Source organism: Sorex araneus, chromosome 11 (assembly GCF_027595985.1).
Source record: "Sorex araneus isolate mSorAra2 chromosome 11, mSorAra2.pri, whole genome shotgun sequence".
NCBI classification, from domain to species: Eukaryota; Metazoa; Chordata; class Mammalia; order Eulipotyphla; family Soricidae; genus Sorex; species Sorex araneus.
Genome location: NC_073312.1, coordinates 47,672,327 through 47,689,788, shown reverse-complemented (window position 1 = coordinate 47,689,788; position 17,462 = coordinate 47,672,327). Strand labels below are relative to the sequence as shown.

At 45.1% G+C, this 17,462-nt stretch overlaps 1 protein-coding gene across 2 annotated transcripts in view; it reads left to right on the top strand.

Annotated features, from left to right (window-relative positions):
* The window catches only part of PI4KA (phosphatidylinositol 4-kinase alpha), a 109,968-nt gene that overhangs the window by 24,774 nt on the left and 67,732 nt on the right, over positions 1-17,462 (top strand). For both annotated transcript variants that reach the window (XM_055118744.1, XM_055118745.1), the window contains 11 exons: positions 1,034-1,122; positions 2,282-2,354; positions 3,139-3,398; positions 4,081-4,147; positions 5,862-6,010; positions 8,396-8,461; positions 10,787-10,883; positions 13,686-13,877; positions 14,233-14,333; positions 14,918-15,047; positions 16,489-16,621. In XM_055118744.1, the coding sequence (XP_054974719.1) occupies positions 1,034-1,122; positions 2,282-2,354; positions 3,139-3,398; positions 4,081-4,147; positions 5,862-6,010; positions 8,396-8,461; positions 10,787-10,883; positions 13,686-13,877; positions 14,233-14,333; positions 14,918-15,047; positions 16,489-16,621 (1,357 nt within the window). The remainder of the gene's footprint in view (positions 1-1,033; positions 1,123-2,281; positions 2,355-3,138; positions 3,399-4,080; positions 4,148-5,861; positions 6,011-8,395; positions 8,462-10,786; positions 10,884-13,685; positions 13,878-14,232; positions 14,334-14,917; positions 15,048-16,488; positions 16,622-17,462) is intronic.

Here is a 17,462-nt window from a genome sequence, read left to right as displayed (position 1 = left end):
AAACTCTGGAGCAGGAGTTCTTACAGAACCATTGCAACATCAGCAGCAATTAGGAACTTGTCAGAAATGCAGATTTGTAGCATTCTCTGGGCCTGGGAAGCAAGCAGACTGCATTTTAACAAACCTTCCTGGTGATTCTGTGATACACTCTGGTTTGAGAATGGCCTGGAGCTGCCTCTGAGAACCATAAATGCAGAAGAAGTTTACAGTCTCCAACCATGTACCAGGAGCATGTCCTTAAAACAGTGGCTCCTGTATTCTGTGCCTTTTACTCAGCATCCAGAATCGATTCTCCGTGTCCTAGTGGCTGACCCTGTGCAGCAGCCCCATCTGCAGAGGCACTGCTTCTTTCCCAGTATGCTTGTTGCACTGCTTCCTTCCCGCCGTCAAGGCTCCTGAGAGCCTCCCTACAGGAGGCCTAGTCATGGGGGGCTGAAAAACTTAGAAGGTGTACAGCAGGTCTGTGGAAGCTCTGATTCGAACTTTGCTCATGTATTAAAATTAAAAATATTAAATTCTTTTTATAAAGGAGTAGTAATTGATATTTAACAATTAGCCACCATATACTATCTCTTACACTCTATTGATTGATTTCTCACTTCATTTAAGTAGGGAATAAAATGGACTATTGGGTTGGAGAGATAGTACAGCAGGTAGGGCACTGGCCAAACCCATGTTTGATCCTTGGCACTGGTTATGGTACCCTGAGTCCTACCAGGCGTGACCTCCTAACACAGAGCCAGGTGTGACCCACAAACAGAAAAGGAATATCACAAGAGGGCTTTATGGCCTTTAAAAATTAGGCTAGGAAACAGGTAGAGTGAGCCACATTTTATGAAATTAAAGTAGGGCTCTATTTCTTAGCAAACATGTTAGGCCCTTGTCTGTTCTTTGGTAATCATCAAGGACAACTGATACTTTAAACTGATCCCGGGCAAATCAAATAAGAGAGGGAACATACTGAATTGGGTGCCTTTGAATGTGGTCAAATGTCTCATTTGTGATGATCTGATTTTGTCTGTATGTCTTTTAGGTGCCCTCCCAGTTGCAGAAAGCTTTAGCTTCTGCTTGGTAACTTTGCTGTCTGATGTGGCTTATAGGGACCCTGGTCTTAGGAATGAGGTAAGAAGGTCATGTATTTTTATTCATGGTGCCAGGGGTAAGGCAAAACGAGTCCTCTAACATTGAACTCTATGTCTGGCCCCAAAAGTATAGTGAATTAGTCCATATTTCTCAGAGTCCCAAATTGATGAAAAGAGTGAAAAGAATTAAAATGGGAGCCTGAGCATGTGGCCCAGTGAGCGAGCACATGCCTTGCACGTGGGGAACCTGGGTTTGATTCCTAGTACTCATGCCTACCTCCGTAACACCAGGGATGGCTCTGGAGACCTCATGCACTACCAAGTGTGACCCCTGACAATAACAGCAATTTTAAAAATCAATAAAATGAAGCGAGTTTCATGAGTGCTTGTAGAAGACACAAAAGGCAAAAACCAAAAAATCAAAAAGAAAAAAAAAAAACCCTGAATATTTACATAGAGGTGGCAGAGAGCAAGAGCAACATGTCTAGAAAGGATTTAAGTATTTATAAGCTGTTTAGACCAGCAATGTGATGTAATTACTGAAAAGTTCAGATCTTGTACATAGAATCTGTGTTGAGTTGGTGGCTACTTAGTGAGTCCAACATCCCTGAAATTTTGTCCTGAGTGCCACAGTTTTGAGTCATTAGGTTACCCTGGACAGTAAAACCAAGGCAATAATCAGTATCTTCAAGCATTTATTAAGAGTGGTTGAAGAAAATTAGTGGTATTGAGCCATAAAAAAAAATTTTAGATAGGGGCCAGAGAGATAGTCCAGTGGTCTAAGGTGCTTACCTTGCATGTGGCCAACTCAGGTTTGATCCGCTGAGCCCCAATAAGAGTATCTCTGAATCAGAGCCAGGAATAGCCCTGAGTACCACAAGGTGTGGCCTAGAAAAACAAAAAGAAATTGGAGAGTCTGTCATGCTGTCATGTTTCCAGAATGGAAAGAACAACCCCAAGAGCCAGTGGGCCATAAGGCTTAGGAAGACAAGGTTGACCTGGATGTTGGGAGAGTCCCAGAAACTTCCTGTCCCTGCAACATCAGCTCATTGGCCCCTCAGCAGAGCTTTCATGTTGGGAATTATGTGTCAGATGTGGAACTGGACAAGATGTCCAAAGCACCTTCTAATTATGGATTTTGTGATGACTACATTGATTTTACTTGTAACCTTGTTTTTCTATTTTCTTGCCACTTGCAGATTTTAGAAGCAGTTTTACAGGTTTTGCATGTCCTTTTGGGAATGTGTCAGGCCTTGGAGATTCAAGACAAAGGTATGATCATAGATCCAATAATGTAATTTTGTGATTATTTCTCTGGCTTCTCTCCAGTCCTCTGTTCTTTTCCCTGGGTACCTAAAGGATGAAAACCTTCCTCGAAGGGTGCCTTTGCTGCATGTTAGCTAGGAAACGACTTGGGATTCATGTGCACCTACATACTTGATTGCTGGGTCACCTTGGACAAATTGGGTTAGCTTCTGGGACCTTAGTTCTTCACCTGTCTCCTGCCCTATAATGTCTGAATGAATATAAAAGTAATTTCCTGGGGCTGGAGCAATAGCACAGCGGGTTGGGCGTTTACTCTGCATGCAGCCAACTTGGATTCGATTCCCAGCATCCCATATGGTCCCCTGAGCACCGCCAGGAGTGATTCCTGGGTGCATGAGCCAGGAGTGACCCCTGAGCATCGCTGGGTGTGACCTAAAAAGAAAAAAAAAAGTAATTTCCCTCTTTAGTTTAAGGCTACCATTTCAGGAGAAATAAATATATAAAATTTAGTTAAGATACCTGAAAGTGTAGCTTAGTTGTATTATTGATTTTAATGTGACAGAAATAGATCAGGACCAAAGAGAGAAACTGTTTGTGAGGCAGATCCAGTTCAGAGTTGTTAGTGACAGATGGGAAACTCATCACCATTTTGACAGGTGCTGTCTCTTGTCCTGACTTCCCAACTGTTGGTGGTTTGGCTCTGAGATTGTACCAGTGTCTCATGGTGTTATGGTATGGCTCTCTCACAGGTAACTTTATGCTCTGGTAACATTCTCACTTTGTCTTCTAGAATACCTTTGCAAATACTCGATCCCATGCCTGATAGGAATCTCACGAGCATTTGGGCGTTACAGCAACACCGAAGAGTCTCTCCTCTCAAAACTCTTTCCCAAAGTCCCTCCTCATTCCCTGCGGGTTCCAGAGGAGCTGGAAGGTGTTCGAAGGCGCTCCTTCAATGACTTCCGCTCCATCCTGCCCAGCAATTTGCTGAGTGTGTGCCAGGAGGGCCCCTTGAAGAGGAAGACTAGCAGTGTGTCCAGCATTGCCCAGGTGGGGCTCATCCTGGGGGCGGGCAGGGGAGCACTCTTGTTCAGTGCTCACATAAAGAGTGAGCTTGTATTGTTTAAGGAAATGTATGAAACGTGAAAGACTGTCCTTAGAAATTTCTATAATGCAAAGCATTGAGTATTCCTTTTTTAATATTTACAAATGATTTCACCTCCTGGAGTACTAGAATATTTGTTGCATAGCAGTTGGGTGCCAGTCTATTCTGAATGGGAGATAGTTGATGCCCATAAAAAGTGTATAATTGAGGGGCTGAAGTGATAGTACAGTGGGAAGGGTGTTTGCCTTAAACACGGTAAACCCAGATTTGATCCCTGGCATCCCATATGATCCCCCTAGCCCAGCCAATTGTGATCCCTGAAATACTGATTGGTATGACAAAAAAAAAAAAAAGCTTTTTTTTTTAGGCATAATTGAATCATGGGAAAAGGCATAATTCTACTCAATAATATAGTACTAAATACATGACTAGACAAGAACTTAGCTATCTTGTCTTAGCTAACTTAGTATATAGTGGAGAACATAGAAGCCCTGGTGGGCTGCAGGGAAGAGGTGAGGCTAGACCCAGGACTTAGAGTACAACTTTGGGTTGGTAGAGAAACTTTGTGTGCGGTGAATTTGATTTGGAGCTTTGCCTTTTCTGATGTGCAGTGTGTTTGTGTTTCAGGTCAGCCCCGAGCGTGGGATGCCTCCTCCCAGTTCCCCTGGAGGATCTGCCTTTCACTACTTTGAAGGTGGGCAAGAACATTGACCTTCACCTGAGCGGCAGCACACAGATGCTTCTTACATGGGGATGCTGGTTCTGTGGCTCTGCTCTCATGCATCTAGAGTGTCACTGCTTTTAGAAACCATTTATTTTCTGTTTGCAGGGGAGGTTGGGCCACATCTGGCAGAGCTTGGGGCGTACTCTTCGCTCTTGTTCAGGGATTACTCCTGGCAGACCTCAAAGGACCATATTTGTTGCTGGGGTCAGTTGGTTCGAGCCTTACCTCCTGTACTGTCTTTACAGCCCAAATGTACTAAATTTCTAGTGGCAGGCACATGAGGGCCTCCATATTATTTTGTGCACTTTGTTTGGTTTATTTTGTTTTGATACCACACCCGTCAATGCTAGGGCTTATTCCTGGCTCTGGCCGAGGGATCATTCTGGGACTCAGAGGACCATATGAGGTGCCAGGGATCAAACTTGGGTTGGCGGCTTGCAGGGCAAGCACTTTCCCCACTGTACTATCATTCTGGGCCTATCTTGTGTACTTTTTATCCTCTGTATTCTGTTTGTTTAGTTTCTGCTTTTTGGGCCACATCTAGCGGTGCTCCAGGGGTTCTTCTAGCTCTGTGCTCATGGTTACTCCAGTAGTGCTCAAGTGATCCTGTGGTGATAGGGATCAAACAGCTATCAGTAAGCCCTGAGCATAGCCAGGTGTGGCCCAAAATCTACGCAGAGAAGAAAAGAAAACTAGTACATTAACCTGTGAGAACATTGATATTAGGTAGACTACTAAAAGTGAGTCCTTTTTTTTTTTCTCTTTTTCAATTTAGTTTTAATTTGGGGTGTCTCCCCAGCAGTGCTCAGGTACCTAGGACCACTGCCAGTGATGCTGGGCCCAGCCTGAGAGATTGATGCTCAGGTGCAGTGGTGCTAGAGATTGTACCCTTTGGTACTGGGACTGAGAATGCGCGGACAGAACATAGAGCCTGGAGCGTGCACAGCATGTGTGCTACTCTGTGAACTCTCTCCTGGCCTTTGATGGTCTTTTTAGACATTAAAATAGGATGTAGTGATGATGCCCCAAGTGGAGCTTTACTCTAGGAAGAATTTTTACCCGATGGTATTTGATTCATATGACAACTTATGCAGTGTCAGATCCTTGTTAAAATCACCTCCACTTTATCCTTGAGGGAAGATTCAAATTAAGTGATAGAAAAATGCATCCCATAGATCTTTGTTTGAATTCCTGGCACTCCATATCTCACTCAGAGCACTGCCAGGGTGCACTCCTAAGCACAAACCCAGGAATGATCCCAGAGGACCACTTGCTGTGGCCCACCCTTCCCCACCAAATGAATTGGGGCTTGGGATGTGCCTCAAGCGGCAGAGCAAATGCCTTGTATATGTGCAGGGCTATGATTTTAATACCCAGCATTATATTGTTTGTCCTCATAACACCAGGAGTAACGTTGTATCCCAATCACAACAACGATTTTTTTAAAAAGAGAGGGCCAGGCCAGAGCAGTAGTACAACGGGTTCATCCCTATAAGGCACGTGCTCTACCACAGATTTACCTGTTTGGTTTGGTCCGTTGTGTTTGGGTTGGTCGGTTGTTTTTGGCTTGGGGCCACCACTGTTCTTAGCTGCTGAATGTACATCTTGGTTGGTTTTTGAGAATCAGCTTCAGGCCGTATTTTATGTGTTTTTAGGACTGACCTTTTTGTTTTCTTTTTGGAAGTTTCTTGCTTGCATGATGGGAGTGCCCTTGATCCTGATTACTACTTCTCGACCATCAGTTCCAGCTTCTCTGTCTCTCCTCTTTTCAATGGCATTACCTATAAAGAATTCGATATTCCACTGGAAATGCTTCGGGAACTCTTAAACTTGGTAAGTACAACACTATGGATAAACAGATCATGAATATATCAGTCATCACAATTGCCAGTGCTGACGACCTTGTAGTTTTTAAAAAGTAAAATTAGGAATTTTTCAGTATTTCAAATCAGAATTTGGTAATCAGGTGAAGAAATGACATTTGTAAAGTGTGACTGTCATAAAGTGGCATAAAAGATAACATTCATGGAGTTATTGTGAAATGCTTTCTCAATAAAAATTGGGAAACTTAATCATTGCAGCTATCATGTAGAGAAGACAGGCATGCATCCACATTTTAGAGGTAAGGAAATCATTGTTAACTGTAACCTAGGCTAGATAGTGCATTTTCACCTAAATTTCTCTAGGATAATTTTTAGGTATGGCCTAAAAACTAAAAATAATAAGTACCCGACTTCCTGTTTGGAAAATAATATGAGGAAAGAAGTAAACTTCTGACATCATGAAACATGTTGTGGAGAGTACCCCCTCTCCTCTCTGGAATGAACAGAAATCACTCAGAATGATTTATTCAGCTTTGGGTTGAACATATAAAATGTAAAACATACATAAAGGCCTGACAATAGTACAGCAGGTAGGGCACTTGCCTTCCATGCGGCCAACATGGATTCAATCCCCAGCAACCCATTTTGTCCCCTTAAAAACCATCAGGACTTGGGGCTGGAGTGATAGCACAGTGGGTAGGGCGTTTGCCTTGCACGCGGCCGACCCGGGTTCAAGTCCCAGCATCCCATATGGTCCCCTGAGCATGGCCAGGGTTGATTCCTGAGTGCATGAGCCAAGAGTGACCCCTGTGCATTGCTGGGTGTGACCCAAAAAGCGGAAAAAAAAAAACCATCAGGACTTTCCTCCACTGCCTCAACGAGACCCCAAGTCGCCGCCCATGAACTGCCTCTCTGGCTCCTGATCAGGCTGCTTAACAGCCATGATCCCAGAAACTCTAAAACAAATCTCGAAACCCAGTGGCTTTTGGCAGAAATCCCTCCAGATTTAATTGTTAGAATTTCAGAGTTTTAAAATCACGCGGCATATGCTATTCATAATCAGCAATAGAAAACAACTTGTCTAATTTTACCATTTCAGCAGATCTGAGTGTTGAGGTAAAATCTCAAATAATAATGGTGGGTCTGGTGTCAAAATATTGAATATACTCAAAGTAGAGAGAGAGTAATGTGTAAACCATCTGCCACACAGGTAGGGGGAGGGTGTGGGTTGGGGGGTATACTGGGATTTTTGGTGGTGGAAAATGTGCACTGGTGAAGGGACGGGTGTTTCATCATTGTATGACCGAGACTTAAACTCAAAAGCTTTGTAACTGCTCTCACGGTGATTCAATAAATAAATTTATAAAAAAACAAAACAAAAAAACCATCAGGAGCGGTCAGGGCAATAGTACAGCAGGGAGGGCATTTGCGCTGCATCCCATGTGGTAACCTGAGCACCACCAGGAGTTGTTTTTTTGTTTTGTTTTGTTTTGTTTGTGCTTTTTGGGTCACACCCAGCAATGCTCAGGAATTACTCCTGGCGGTGCTTGGCGGACCATATGGGATGCCGGGGATCGAACACGGGTCGGCCGCGTGCAAGGCAAACTCCCTATCTACTGTGCTATCTCTCCAGCCCCCACCAGGAGTTATTTCTGAATGCAGAGCCAGGAGTAACCTCTGAGTATTGCTGGGTGTGACCTAAAAAAGAAAAAGAAAAACCACCAAGAGTGACTTCTGAGCACACAGCCAGGAGTGAGCCAGGATCATGACTGGTTGTGGCCCAAAAACTAAAAAAACATGGGGCTGGAGAGATAGCACAGCGGGTAGGGCGTTTGCCTTGCACGCGGCCGACCCGGGTTCAAATCCCAGCATCCCATATGGTCCCCTGAGCATGGCCAGGGGTGCTTCCTGAGTGCAGAGCCAGGAGTAACCCCTGTGCATTGCCAGGTGTGACCCAAAAAGCAAAAAAAAAAAAAAAAACTAAAAAACCACATATGTAGTGGGGTTGGGGAGAACTCAAAGGTCCAGAGTGCATACTTTGGTGTGGGAGGCCTAGGTTCAGTCCTCAGGACTGTAAAGTACCCTGTGCACTGCTGTGTACAGCTCCCAAACCAAAACCAAACAAGAAACTCAGGTGCTAATTACCAGCCAGAGAGATAGCTCAAAGGACTGGAACTCATGTTTTGTGTGTAGAAGCCCCAGTTTGAAATGTATTTTGTGGGCACAGATTATACAAAGTCATAATGGGTATGTTGTTGGCCTGTTACTTTCATCATATTCACCACCTGAACCTATTTGTGGTTCATCTGCCATAGTTTGGTCTTTAATAGAGGGAACTGGTATCCCCATCTCACTGTGTTTGTCAGGTGCTCATGACCCTTTTTCTCTCTGGTAGGTAAAGAAGATTGTTGAGGAGCCTGTTCTCAAATCCTTGGATGCGGTGGTAGCCAGTGTAGTAGAGGTATGTCTTTCCTAAGCGTGCTACAGCGAGAGCAGTCTGGTTTGAGCATCTACCCAGAGAAAGCAGGGGGGATATGTGTGAAGGTGAAAAGGCTAGACAGTGAGTTTTCAACTAAATTTCTCCAGCACCAGTAATGACAGCTCCCCTGCTACCTGCGGGCTTGCTCCATGGGGTTCCCTGAAACGCATTACCTCTGAGTAGCAGCGTCTCTATTTCACAGATAAAGGATCGGGGTTCAGGGAGACTAACCAGTGTTCCCACAGCACCTGGTTACTGTGGATTCCTGCTGAGGTCCTCTGACTCTTGAGCGTTCTTACCTTCCTTGCTCCTTCTTTTGTGCTGCCAAAGCTGCTCCTCTGACTCAGGACATGCTCCTCGTGCTCTCTAGGCACATCCAAGTCTGAGTTTTACATGTGAGGGTCATAAACCTAGGAAATTTTTGTCCTTAAATATATTAGATATTGTTCATAAAATCATTAAACATTGTTGGGGTCTCAGAATCTTGGGGAACACTTAGATCCAGCCTTTTTTGAGAGTTAGGATTCCGAGAGATTGTTGTTTCCCAGGCAGATGATTGTCATGACTGTGTTGGATCCAGACTCCATCCTACCCCTGGGGATGTTTTTCTCATTGATGCACAAGTCCTGCTACCCTCTGGGGCTCAGGTGTTACGAGGGCTTTGCTGTGCGGTAGGCTCTTTCTGCCCTGCCCCTGCTCTCAGCAGTTCTGCAGACAACTCACTGTGGCTAACTGCAGACATTCATTACGTGCCTAATGTTTGCTCTGGGCTGTAGGCGCTTATCTACATAGCACGGTTCTGTAGCTCACCCCATTGCAAACTGACATTTTCTGTGTTGTCTCCAACCCTCTTACAAGATGTGGTCAGCCTTTAGCTCTCTCACTGCACTTACAGTCCCAAGGGCTTCTTTGTTGCTATTGTCATTGAGTGGCTGTCACCCAGCACAGACCAAGAGAGCCAGGACTGGGTGCTGGGAGAGCCAGTCTGACCAGCTGCTTGTTGGGCCTGCACTCCATCTCCAGGGAAGGGTCCATCTTCCGGGACCTGAGGGGAGCATTGAAGCTCAGTGGACATCCCCGTCAGGATTTGTCTCCTCAGTGAAGGAGAAAGGCTGAGAGAGAGGATTCTGATATGGTCGTACCCATTGAACAAGAGCTGTGTCTGGTAGTTTTGTTTTCAATTTGGACTTTAATATATATATGTTTATTTAAATAAATGATTTTTGTGGCTTACAAAAAAAAGCCAGAAAAGCTTGAAATTATGATCTAGAATTATTACAATATATTGATTTTTACTGAATATAACTAGCAATTACTGTGCTGATTTTGTGCCAGCCCCTGTGATTTAAAAACAATTAACCCACTCATTCCACAAATCTCACAACAATCCTTTGTTTATAGACGAAGGAAACTGAGGCACATGGGGTTAAGGGACTTGAGTTACACAGTCAGGGATGATAGAAGTAAACTGTCTTAAATGCGCTAACTTCCTGCTTGCATTTGGGAGTCAGAGCCCTGTGCCACCCTGATCTTTGCAACTCTTTACCTCTGTCCCCAAGCAATGCTGAGGGCTATGCAGGATAAAGCAACTGACTCAGTGACCTTCCCCAGCACTGTGTTACCTATAGGCTTGTATTAATACCCAGCGTCATTCTGTTTTCCTCCCCACTCTCCACCAACCTGCAGCCTCTTCCCCTCCCAGTCTCTGACCCTGCTATAGGTTTATCTTTGCATCTCTGTGTATTTTTCTGATCATTTTTACATGCTTCCAGGAGTTATATAAATAATGCCTTTCCATTCCTCTAAACTGAAAATTTCTACAAATTAAGAACTGATCTTACTCCTCTCACGAGACCTTGTTTGAGTCCCCCTCACCTTCCCAAGAATTAAGAGTGCTGCATTTTACATTAGATTGCTAAAGAATAATTTTTAAGTGAGTTTTGATTACAGAGCATAAGTTGAATCTGAAAGTGATTGTGGTATATGTCACCTATATGGTGATCATGGTTGAATCCCCTTGTCTGTGGCCCCTTGGCTGTTCTTTTTCGTCCATGTCCCCTTTGTTCAAAGATAGCATTAGTGAGAGGAGAATATTTCTTCAGGGAATCAGGTGACTGTAGGAACCTTCTGTCTGATGTGTAAAAGGGTAAAGAGAATTGAAAGTACTCTAAGTGGTAAATGACAGTAAACAGTTGCTCATTTATATTGCTGTCAGAAGTATAGTAATTAATTAACTCTACCTTGGCATGAAAGGTCCAGAGGAGTTTCTGTGCTGTGGTCATGTTCATCTCTCCCACCCCCCCACAGGCCAACCCTACTGCTGACCTCTACTATACCACGTTCAGTGATCCCCTCTACGTGGCCATGTTCAAGATGCTTCGAGACACTCTGTACCACATGAAGGGTGAGGACAGTCTATATGTGCTCATTTTTGAGTAGGTGGAACTGTCTTTTGATCTGTTGGTGTATTCTTTTCGGCCAGTCCATTAAGCACACACACAGGTAATACAGTCATGTTACTATGCACCTGGTACCTTCAGTGACACCTTCCTTAATGGGATGGTTTCTCAGGGATCTGTCTGATACCGACTTGTTGTGTTATCATGATCTTGCACACTTTAACATGTCTACTTTAGACATTTTATAAAATGAAAAAAATAAAACAGGCACTCATAGAATTTTTTTATTGAGGTGATGTGCTTTATAGCAGTGTTTGATTCATGATTTAGGCTGGCAGTGTTACTGCACCACACCCGCCACCAAGGTGCCAGTATCCCTCTACCACTGTCCAGGTCCCTTATTTTTTGTTTCTGTTTTTGGGCCACATCTGGAGATGCTCAAGTCTTACCCCTGGCTCTATACTCAACTCAGGAATTACTCCTGGTAGTGCTTGGGGAACCATATGTGGGACTTGAGATTGAACTTTGGTCAGTCATGTGCAAGGCAAGCACCTTATCCACTGTACTAGCTTTCCAGTCTTCTAAGTTTCCCTACTTCCTCAATCACAATTTCTTTATTCATTCATCTCTTGTTGATTTGTTTCCAGATATTGGCTATTGCAAATAAGTCTACAATGAATATAGGTGTGCATATGTTTTTTTGAAAGAATGTTTTTGTGTTCTTAGGGTAGATGCTCAGGAGTGAAACTGCAGAGTCATATGAAAGCTCAGTTCTTAATTTCTGAGGTGTCACCACGCCATTTTCCTAAGAGGCAAAACCAGGCAAAACCAGTACCATTAACAAAAGAGTTCCCTTTTCACCATGTCCCAGCCAGCAAATAATATTTCCAGACTTTTTTGTTTGTTTATTTTGGGGCTACACCTGCTGGTACTCAGGGCTTACTCCTGGCTCTACGCTCAGGGATCATTCCCATTAAGCTGAAGGGATAATATGGGATGCCAGGGATCAAACCTGGCTTGGTCCTGTGCAAGGCAAACACCCTACCCATTGTACTTGCCCCATTTCCAGACTTTTTGATCTAAACAATTGTTTTTGGTGTGAGATGATACGTGATTGTCATTTTGATGTGCATTTCCCTGATACTCAGCAGGGATGGAAACTTTTCCATGTTCCTGTTGATCATTCATATGTTATCTCTGTGGAAGTATCTGTTCATCTCTTCATCCCTGTTTTTTGATGGGGTTTGTTTTTTGCCGTTGAGCTTTGAGAGTGCTTTATTTATCTCAGATATTAATCCTCTGTATTCTCTGTACAAATATTTTCTCCCAATCATTAGTGTGTCTTTTCATTCTATCCCTTATTTATTTTTTTTTCCTTTTTTTGTTTTTTGGGCTATACCTGATAGTACTCAAGGCTTACTCCTGGCTGTGCACTCAGGGATCATTCCTGGTGGGGCTCAGGGGATCATATGGGGTGCCAGGGATCAAACCTGGGTTGGCCACATGCAAGGCAAATGCCGTACCTGCTGTTCTATTGTTCCAACCCCAGAATTCCTGTTTAACTTGATGGAAGAGCTTCAGAAAGATCATTCCTTTTTGAAGGTTCAGAACAACACACTGACCAATCTGTCAGGACCTGGATTTTTGTTCTGGGGGAGACTTTTGGTGACTGTTTAAATTTCCATACCAGTCGTTGGTCTCTTCGGGTTTTCTCTTTTCTTCTGATAGAGTCATTGAAATCATATGATTTTATTTATTTTTTTTATTTTTTATTTTTTTGGGTCACACCTGGCAATGCACAGGGGTTACTCCTGGCTCTTCACTCAGGAATTACCCCTGGCGGTGCTCAGGGGACCATATGGGATGCTGGGATTAGAACCCGGGTCGGCCACGTGCAAGGCCCTACCCGCTGTGCTATTGCTCCAGCCCCAGAAATCATATGATTTTAAAAAGTTGATCCATTTCTTTTAGTTTCTCCAACTTAGTGATTCTAATTGTTCATAGTCATTCCGTAGTTTAGTACTTTGTGGTACCTATTATAACTTCTCTCCTCCATTTCTGATCTGATTTGTTAGAGGTTTTGTTTTTGTTTTTGAGACATACCCAGCAGTGCTCAGGGATTGTTTCTGGCCCTGCCCTCAGGAAGGCCCTGCACTCCCAGTGGGCTAAGGGATGCCAGGGATCGAAGTTGGGTCAGTTGCATGCAAAGCAGGCCCTTGGGGTCATACTCCATTTGTTTCTGTGCTTGTACACACGGCTCACCCAGACTCATACACTTTGATAGTGGTGCTCAGCAGAGCTTGTGCTCCTGACTGCAGTGTTTGCGAGGGGTCACAGTGTTTAGTTGTATGGTCACTGACACAAGTGTTAGGAGAAAGCACTTTAGAGACCAGAAATCACAGATGGCAAAGATGTTAGGATCTTGCTTAGTGCACGTGGTGGCATTGGGGAGAGAACTTTAGACCTTGTGCTTGCAAGGCAGGTACTCTTAGTCCATGAGGTTTTTTTTGTTTGTTTATTTTGGTTTTTAATACTCTTCTCTGGGGTCAGAGACATAGTTAAGCAGGTAGGGCACTTGGGTTGCCAACCCAGATTTGATCCATGGCATCCTATGTGATCCCCTGAGCACCGCCAGGAAGGACTTACAAGCACAGAGTGAGCAGTAACCCCTGAGCACAGCCAGATGTGGCCCTAAAATCTCCTCTTGGGTTTTTGTTAGAGAGGGAAGGGTTTCAACATTCCTTGTTGCTGCCAGAGTTTTGGTGTAGTTCTGTTTCTAGATGACATTTCTGTTCCCTTTCCCATAGACCTCCCCAACTCCTTTGTGAAGGAGATCCATGATTTTGTGCTGGAGCAATTCAACACAAGCCAGGGGGAGCTTCAGAAGATTCTGCACGATGCTGACCGAATCCACAACGAGCTGAGCCCCCTCAAGCTGCGCTGCCAGGCAAATGCTGCCTGTGTGGACCTCATGGTGTGGGCAGTAAAGGACGAGCAGGGTGAGCAGCGGGTTCTTGCACTGAGGAAATGAAATCCCTGCGTGTCTCCTCCACCCCTTCCTGCTGGCACTTCAGGCTTTGATGTGGAGAAGCAAGCGTTCAGTTGTGTAGGAGGAGCGCTTGTCTAGGCTAAGCAATGCGGTCAAGTGCACAGCAGGTCTGTACACAGGACACTGGGCACCAGGAGTGTCAGAGAAGAGCGAGACAGTGACAGGGAGCAGAGGCTAAATTTTGCTTATGGATTCCTGTCCTGAACTGATGTAACCCCTCGTTAACTTAGGTCATTAGTGGGTGACCAAGCATTTTGGTCCTGTCAGCCTTGGCTAATCACCTATACTATGATTTTTGGTTTTAGGAGCAGAAAATCTTTGCATCAAGCTGTCTGAGAAGCTGCAGTCCAAGACGTCCAGCAAAGTCATCATTGCTCACCTGCCCTTGCTTATCTGCTGCCTTCAGGTCAGTCTCCCGGCCATCGAGAGAGGCTTTGATTCATCTCCAGGGCACCCTGGTTCTGTCGTTCAGGCCACGTCTTGTTCATTAGCAGCAGGTCCACCCGCTTAATACCGCTGGGGTTGTGGTTCACCACTGAGCAAGAGCGAGGGCAGTCATGTGCTGGCGTGTCTTCGAGGTGCCTGGGCACAGTGTGGCTCCTTGGTACACAGGCTCCCTCGTCTCTTCCAGCCCTTTGCACAGCTCCAGGCAGCGGGCCGTTGTGCAGGGCTGAGTGAGGTCGATCCTGACGTCTTCAGGACCAGCTCTGCTCCCCACCTTGGCTGTGACACAAATGCCCAGGACTGCCATTACTTTAAAAAGTCGTGGTTTTTACCATTACTTCCTAGTTTGCTTCCAAAGGAAACAGGCTTGAACAAGGCATTTTCTCCTTAGAAAGAGAGCCGAGACCCTCCCTCCTTCTGTCATGTTGCCCCAGGGCCAGGTGGCCCTGGCACTGTCCCCGGAGGAGTTTTTGGTCATCCTTGGTGTGTGAGGCGTCGAGCACGTCGCCGTCCTCCTGAGCCACATGTCAGCACTCTGTGTTGCAGGGCCTGGGCCGCCTGTGCGAGAGGTTCCCGGTGGTGGTGCACTCCGTGACGCCGTCTCTGCGGGACTTCCTGGTTGTCCCATCCCCTGTGCTCGTGAAGCTCTACAAGTGCCACAGTCAGTTCCACACAGGTAACAGCCCAGCCCTTGTGTGCCCACGGGGTGCCAGGACCACGTGATGTCGCGTGTGTACCCGGCACGGTTATGTGACTGAGAGCTGTGGCTTCCCTCAGGTTTCCCTCCCAGCCGGGCCTTCTTCTTCCTCTCCCTCGTCCTGTCAGGCCCATCTCCACCACCGAAGGCCTGCAGTGGCACCTTCTCGACATTGTCTGACTTGAGTTCTGATCGTCAGTCACTAGGGCAGGAGCTGCTTTTTTCCCTTCCCCCAGTGCCAGGATTGAACCCAGGGACTCACCCTTGCAATGCTAGTAGAGATCAGGAGCCTGAAGTGAGTGCGGCGCCTCATCGTCATCTCTAATCCCAAGGGGATTATTATTCCACAGTGAGGAATAGTAATTCCTCACTGTGGTGTTGCTGCCCTTCCCATCCCTGGTTCTGTGAAGGTGGTGTTTTCCCCTCTCCCTTCAGATGAAGAAACCCAGATTTGGGCATCTTGAGAGATTTCCCGTAGATACTGGAGTGAAGAGGAATCTCTCTTGTTCTAAAGACCCTCCTCCTCTCCCACTTGTCCCCATCTTCCCTGTCCTTGTGGATGTCAGCTCGATCACCCTTGGGGACAGGACTGTGCTTCATCCTCGGGACTTGGTACCTACCAGTACACCTCCAGACTTTGGTACCATTTCTTTGTGGCGGGTTGAAGTAAAGTGGGGCCTCCCAAGAGGTGCTTCCAGATACCTAGGGCTCCACTGCTGATTTTCATCCAGCTGGACAGTGGTTCAGGAGTTTCTTAGTACCAAGCAGCAAGGGCCCTGTGGTACGGGGGGCCTCCAGGGCTGCAGTGCTCAAGGGACTGTGGTGCTTGGAATCAAACCCAGGTTGGGCAGAGTAGGCATGTGCCTTAGATGCTGTCCTGTCTACTAGCCCCACTTCGGTGCCATTTCTTAAGAAACTGCTACTTATCTATTTGTCATTTTGTAACAAAAGTATTTTTCATTTTGATTTAAAAAAAATTGAGAGGCTGGAGTGACAGTACAGCGGGTAGGGCGTTTGCTTTGCACTCGGCGGCCAACCTGGGTTCAATTCCCAGCATCTCATATGGTCCCCTGAGCACCACCAGGAGTAATTCCTGAGTGCAAAGCCAGGAGTAACCCCTGTGCATTGCCGGGTGTGACCCAAAAACAAAAAAAATTAAAAGTTAAAAAGGAAGAAAGAAAGAAGGAAAGAAAGAAAGAAAGAAAGAAAGAAAGAAAGAAAGAAAGAAAGAAAGAAAGAAAGAAAGAAAGTTGAGTGTTTTCTCAGACACTTTTGTTTCTGAAATGTATTGTCAAAATTATTTTAGGGGGATTGCATTATAAGCAAAAAATGATTAGCACATAATTTTGGTTTTGAATTACAGGCAAGGGGATGGAAAGTGATAGGCTTAACCAGATGCGTATTTGAATTTTATATTCAGTTGCTGGCAATGATATAAAAATCAGTGTGACCAATGAGCATTCCGAGTCGACCCTGAATGTCATGTCAGGCAAGAAGAGCCAGCCCTCCATGTATGAGCAGCTCCGGGACATCGCCATTGACAACATTTGCAGGTGAGAGCATAATCAGAAGTCCGAAGGAAGGAGTTTCAGATCAAGTAGAGGCTCATGGGCTCAAGAGATAATACAGGGTTTACAGTGTTTGCCTTGCTTGTAGCCAACCCTGATTCTATTCCTGGCACCTCGAATGGTGACCCCCACCCCCCGATCTAGCCAGGTGTAGCCCCATAACAAAAAGAGGCTCATTACCAGACAGAAAACATTAGTAAATTTATTTTATTATTATTATTATTATTATTGCTTTTTGGGTCAGACCTGACAATGCTCAGTAGTTATTCCTGACTCTACTCTCAGGAATTACTCCTGGCGGTGCTGTGGGTCCATATGGGATGGCAGAGATCGAACTCAGGTCAGCCATATGCAAAGCAAGCTCCCTACCTGCTGTACTATCATTTCGGCCTCAACACTAGGCATTTGAAAAAGCAGTTTATTTTCTGTCTATTCTAAATCTGTGTATGCTTGGTTGGAAAAAATAGGATTATTACAGTTTGAAAAATTATAAATACTGTTGGTTATCCCATATGGTACCCTGAGCACCACCAGGAGTAATTCCTGAGTGCAGAGCCAGGAGTAACTCCTGTGCATCGCCGGGTATGACCCAAAAATAAAAAAAAAAAATCTGAAATACAATATTAGCATTCCCTTAACTATTTTGAAACCACCTGTCAGTTGAATTAGTTGCCAATTCAAGGAACTTACAGGAAATTTTTAATTCGAAATAGGGTGAGTGTGACGTTCTAAAGGAGCCTGTTCTGGGCAAAATAATGAACTGATTGTTTTCAGCAGAGATCATTGTCAAGCAAATAAAGTCTATAGCAGTTCTTTGAATTCAGGC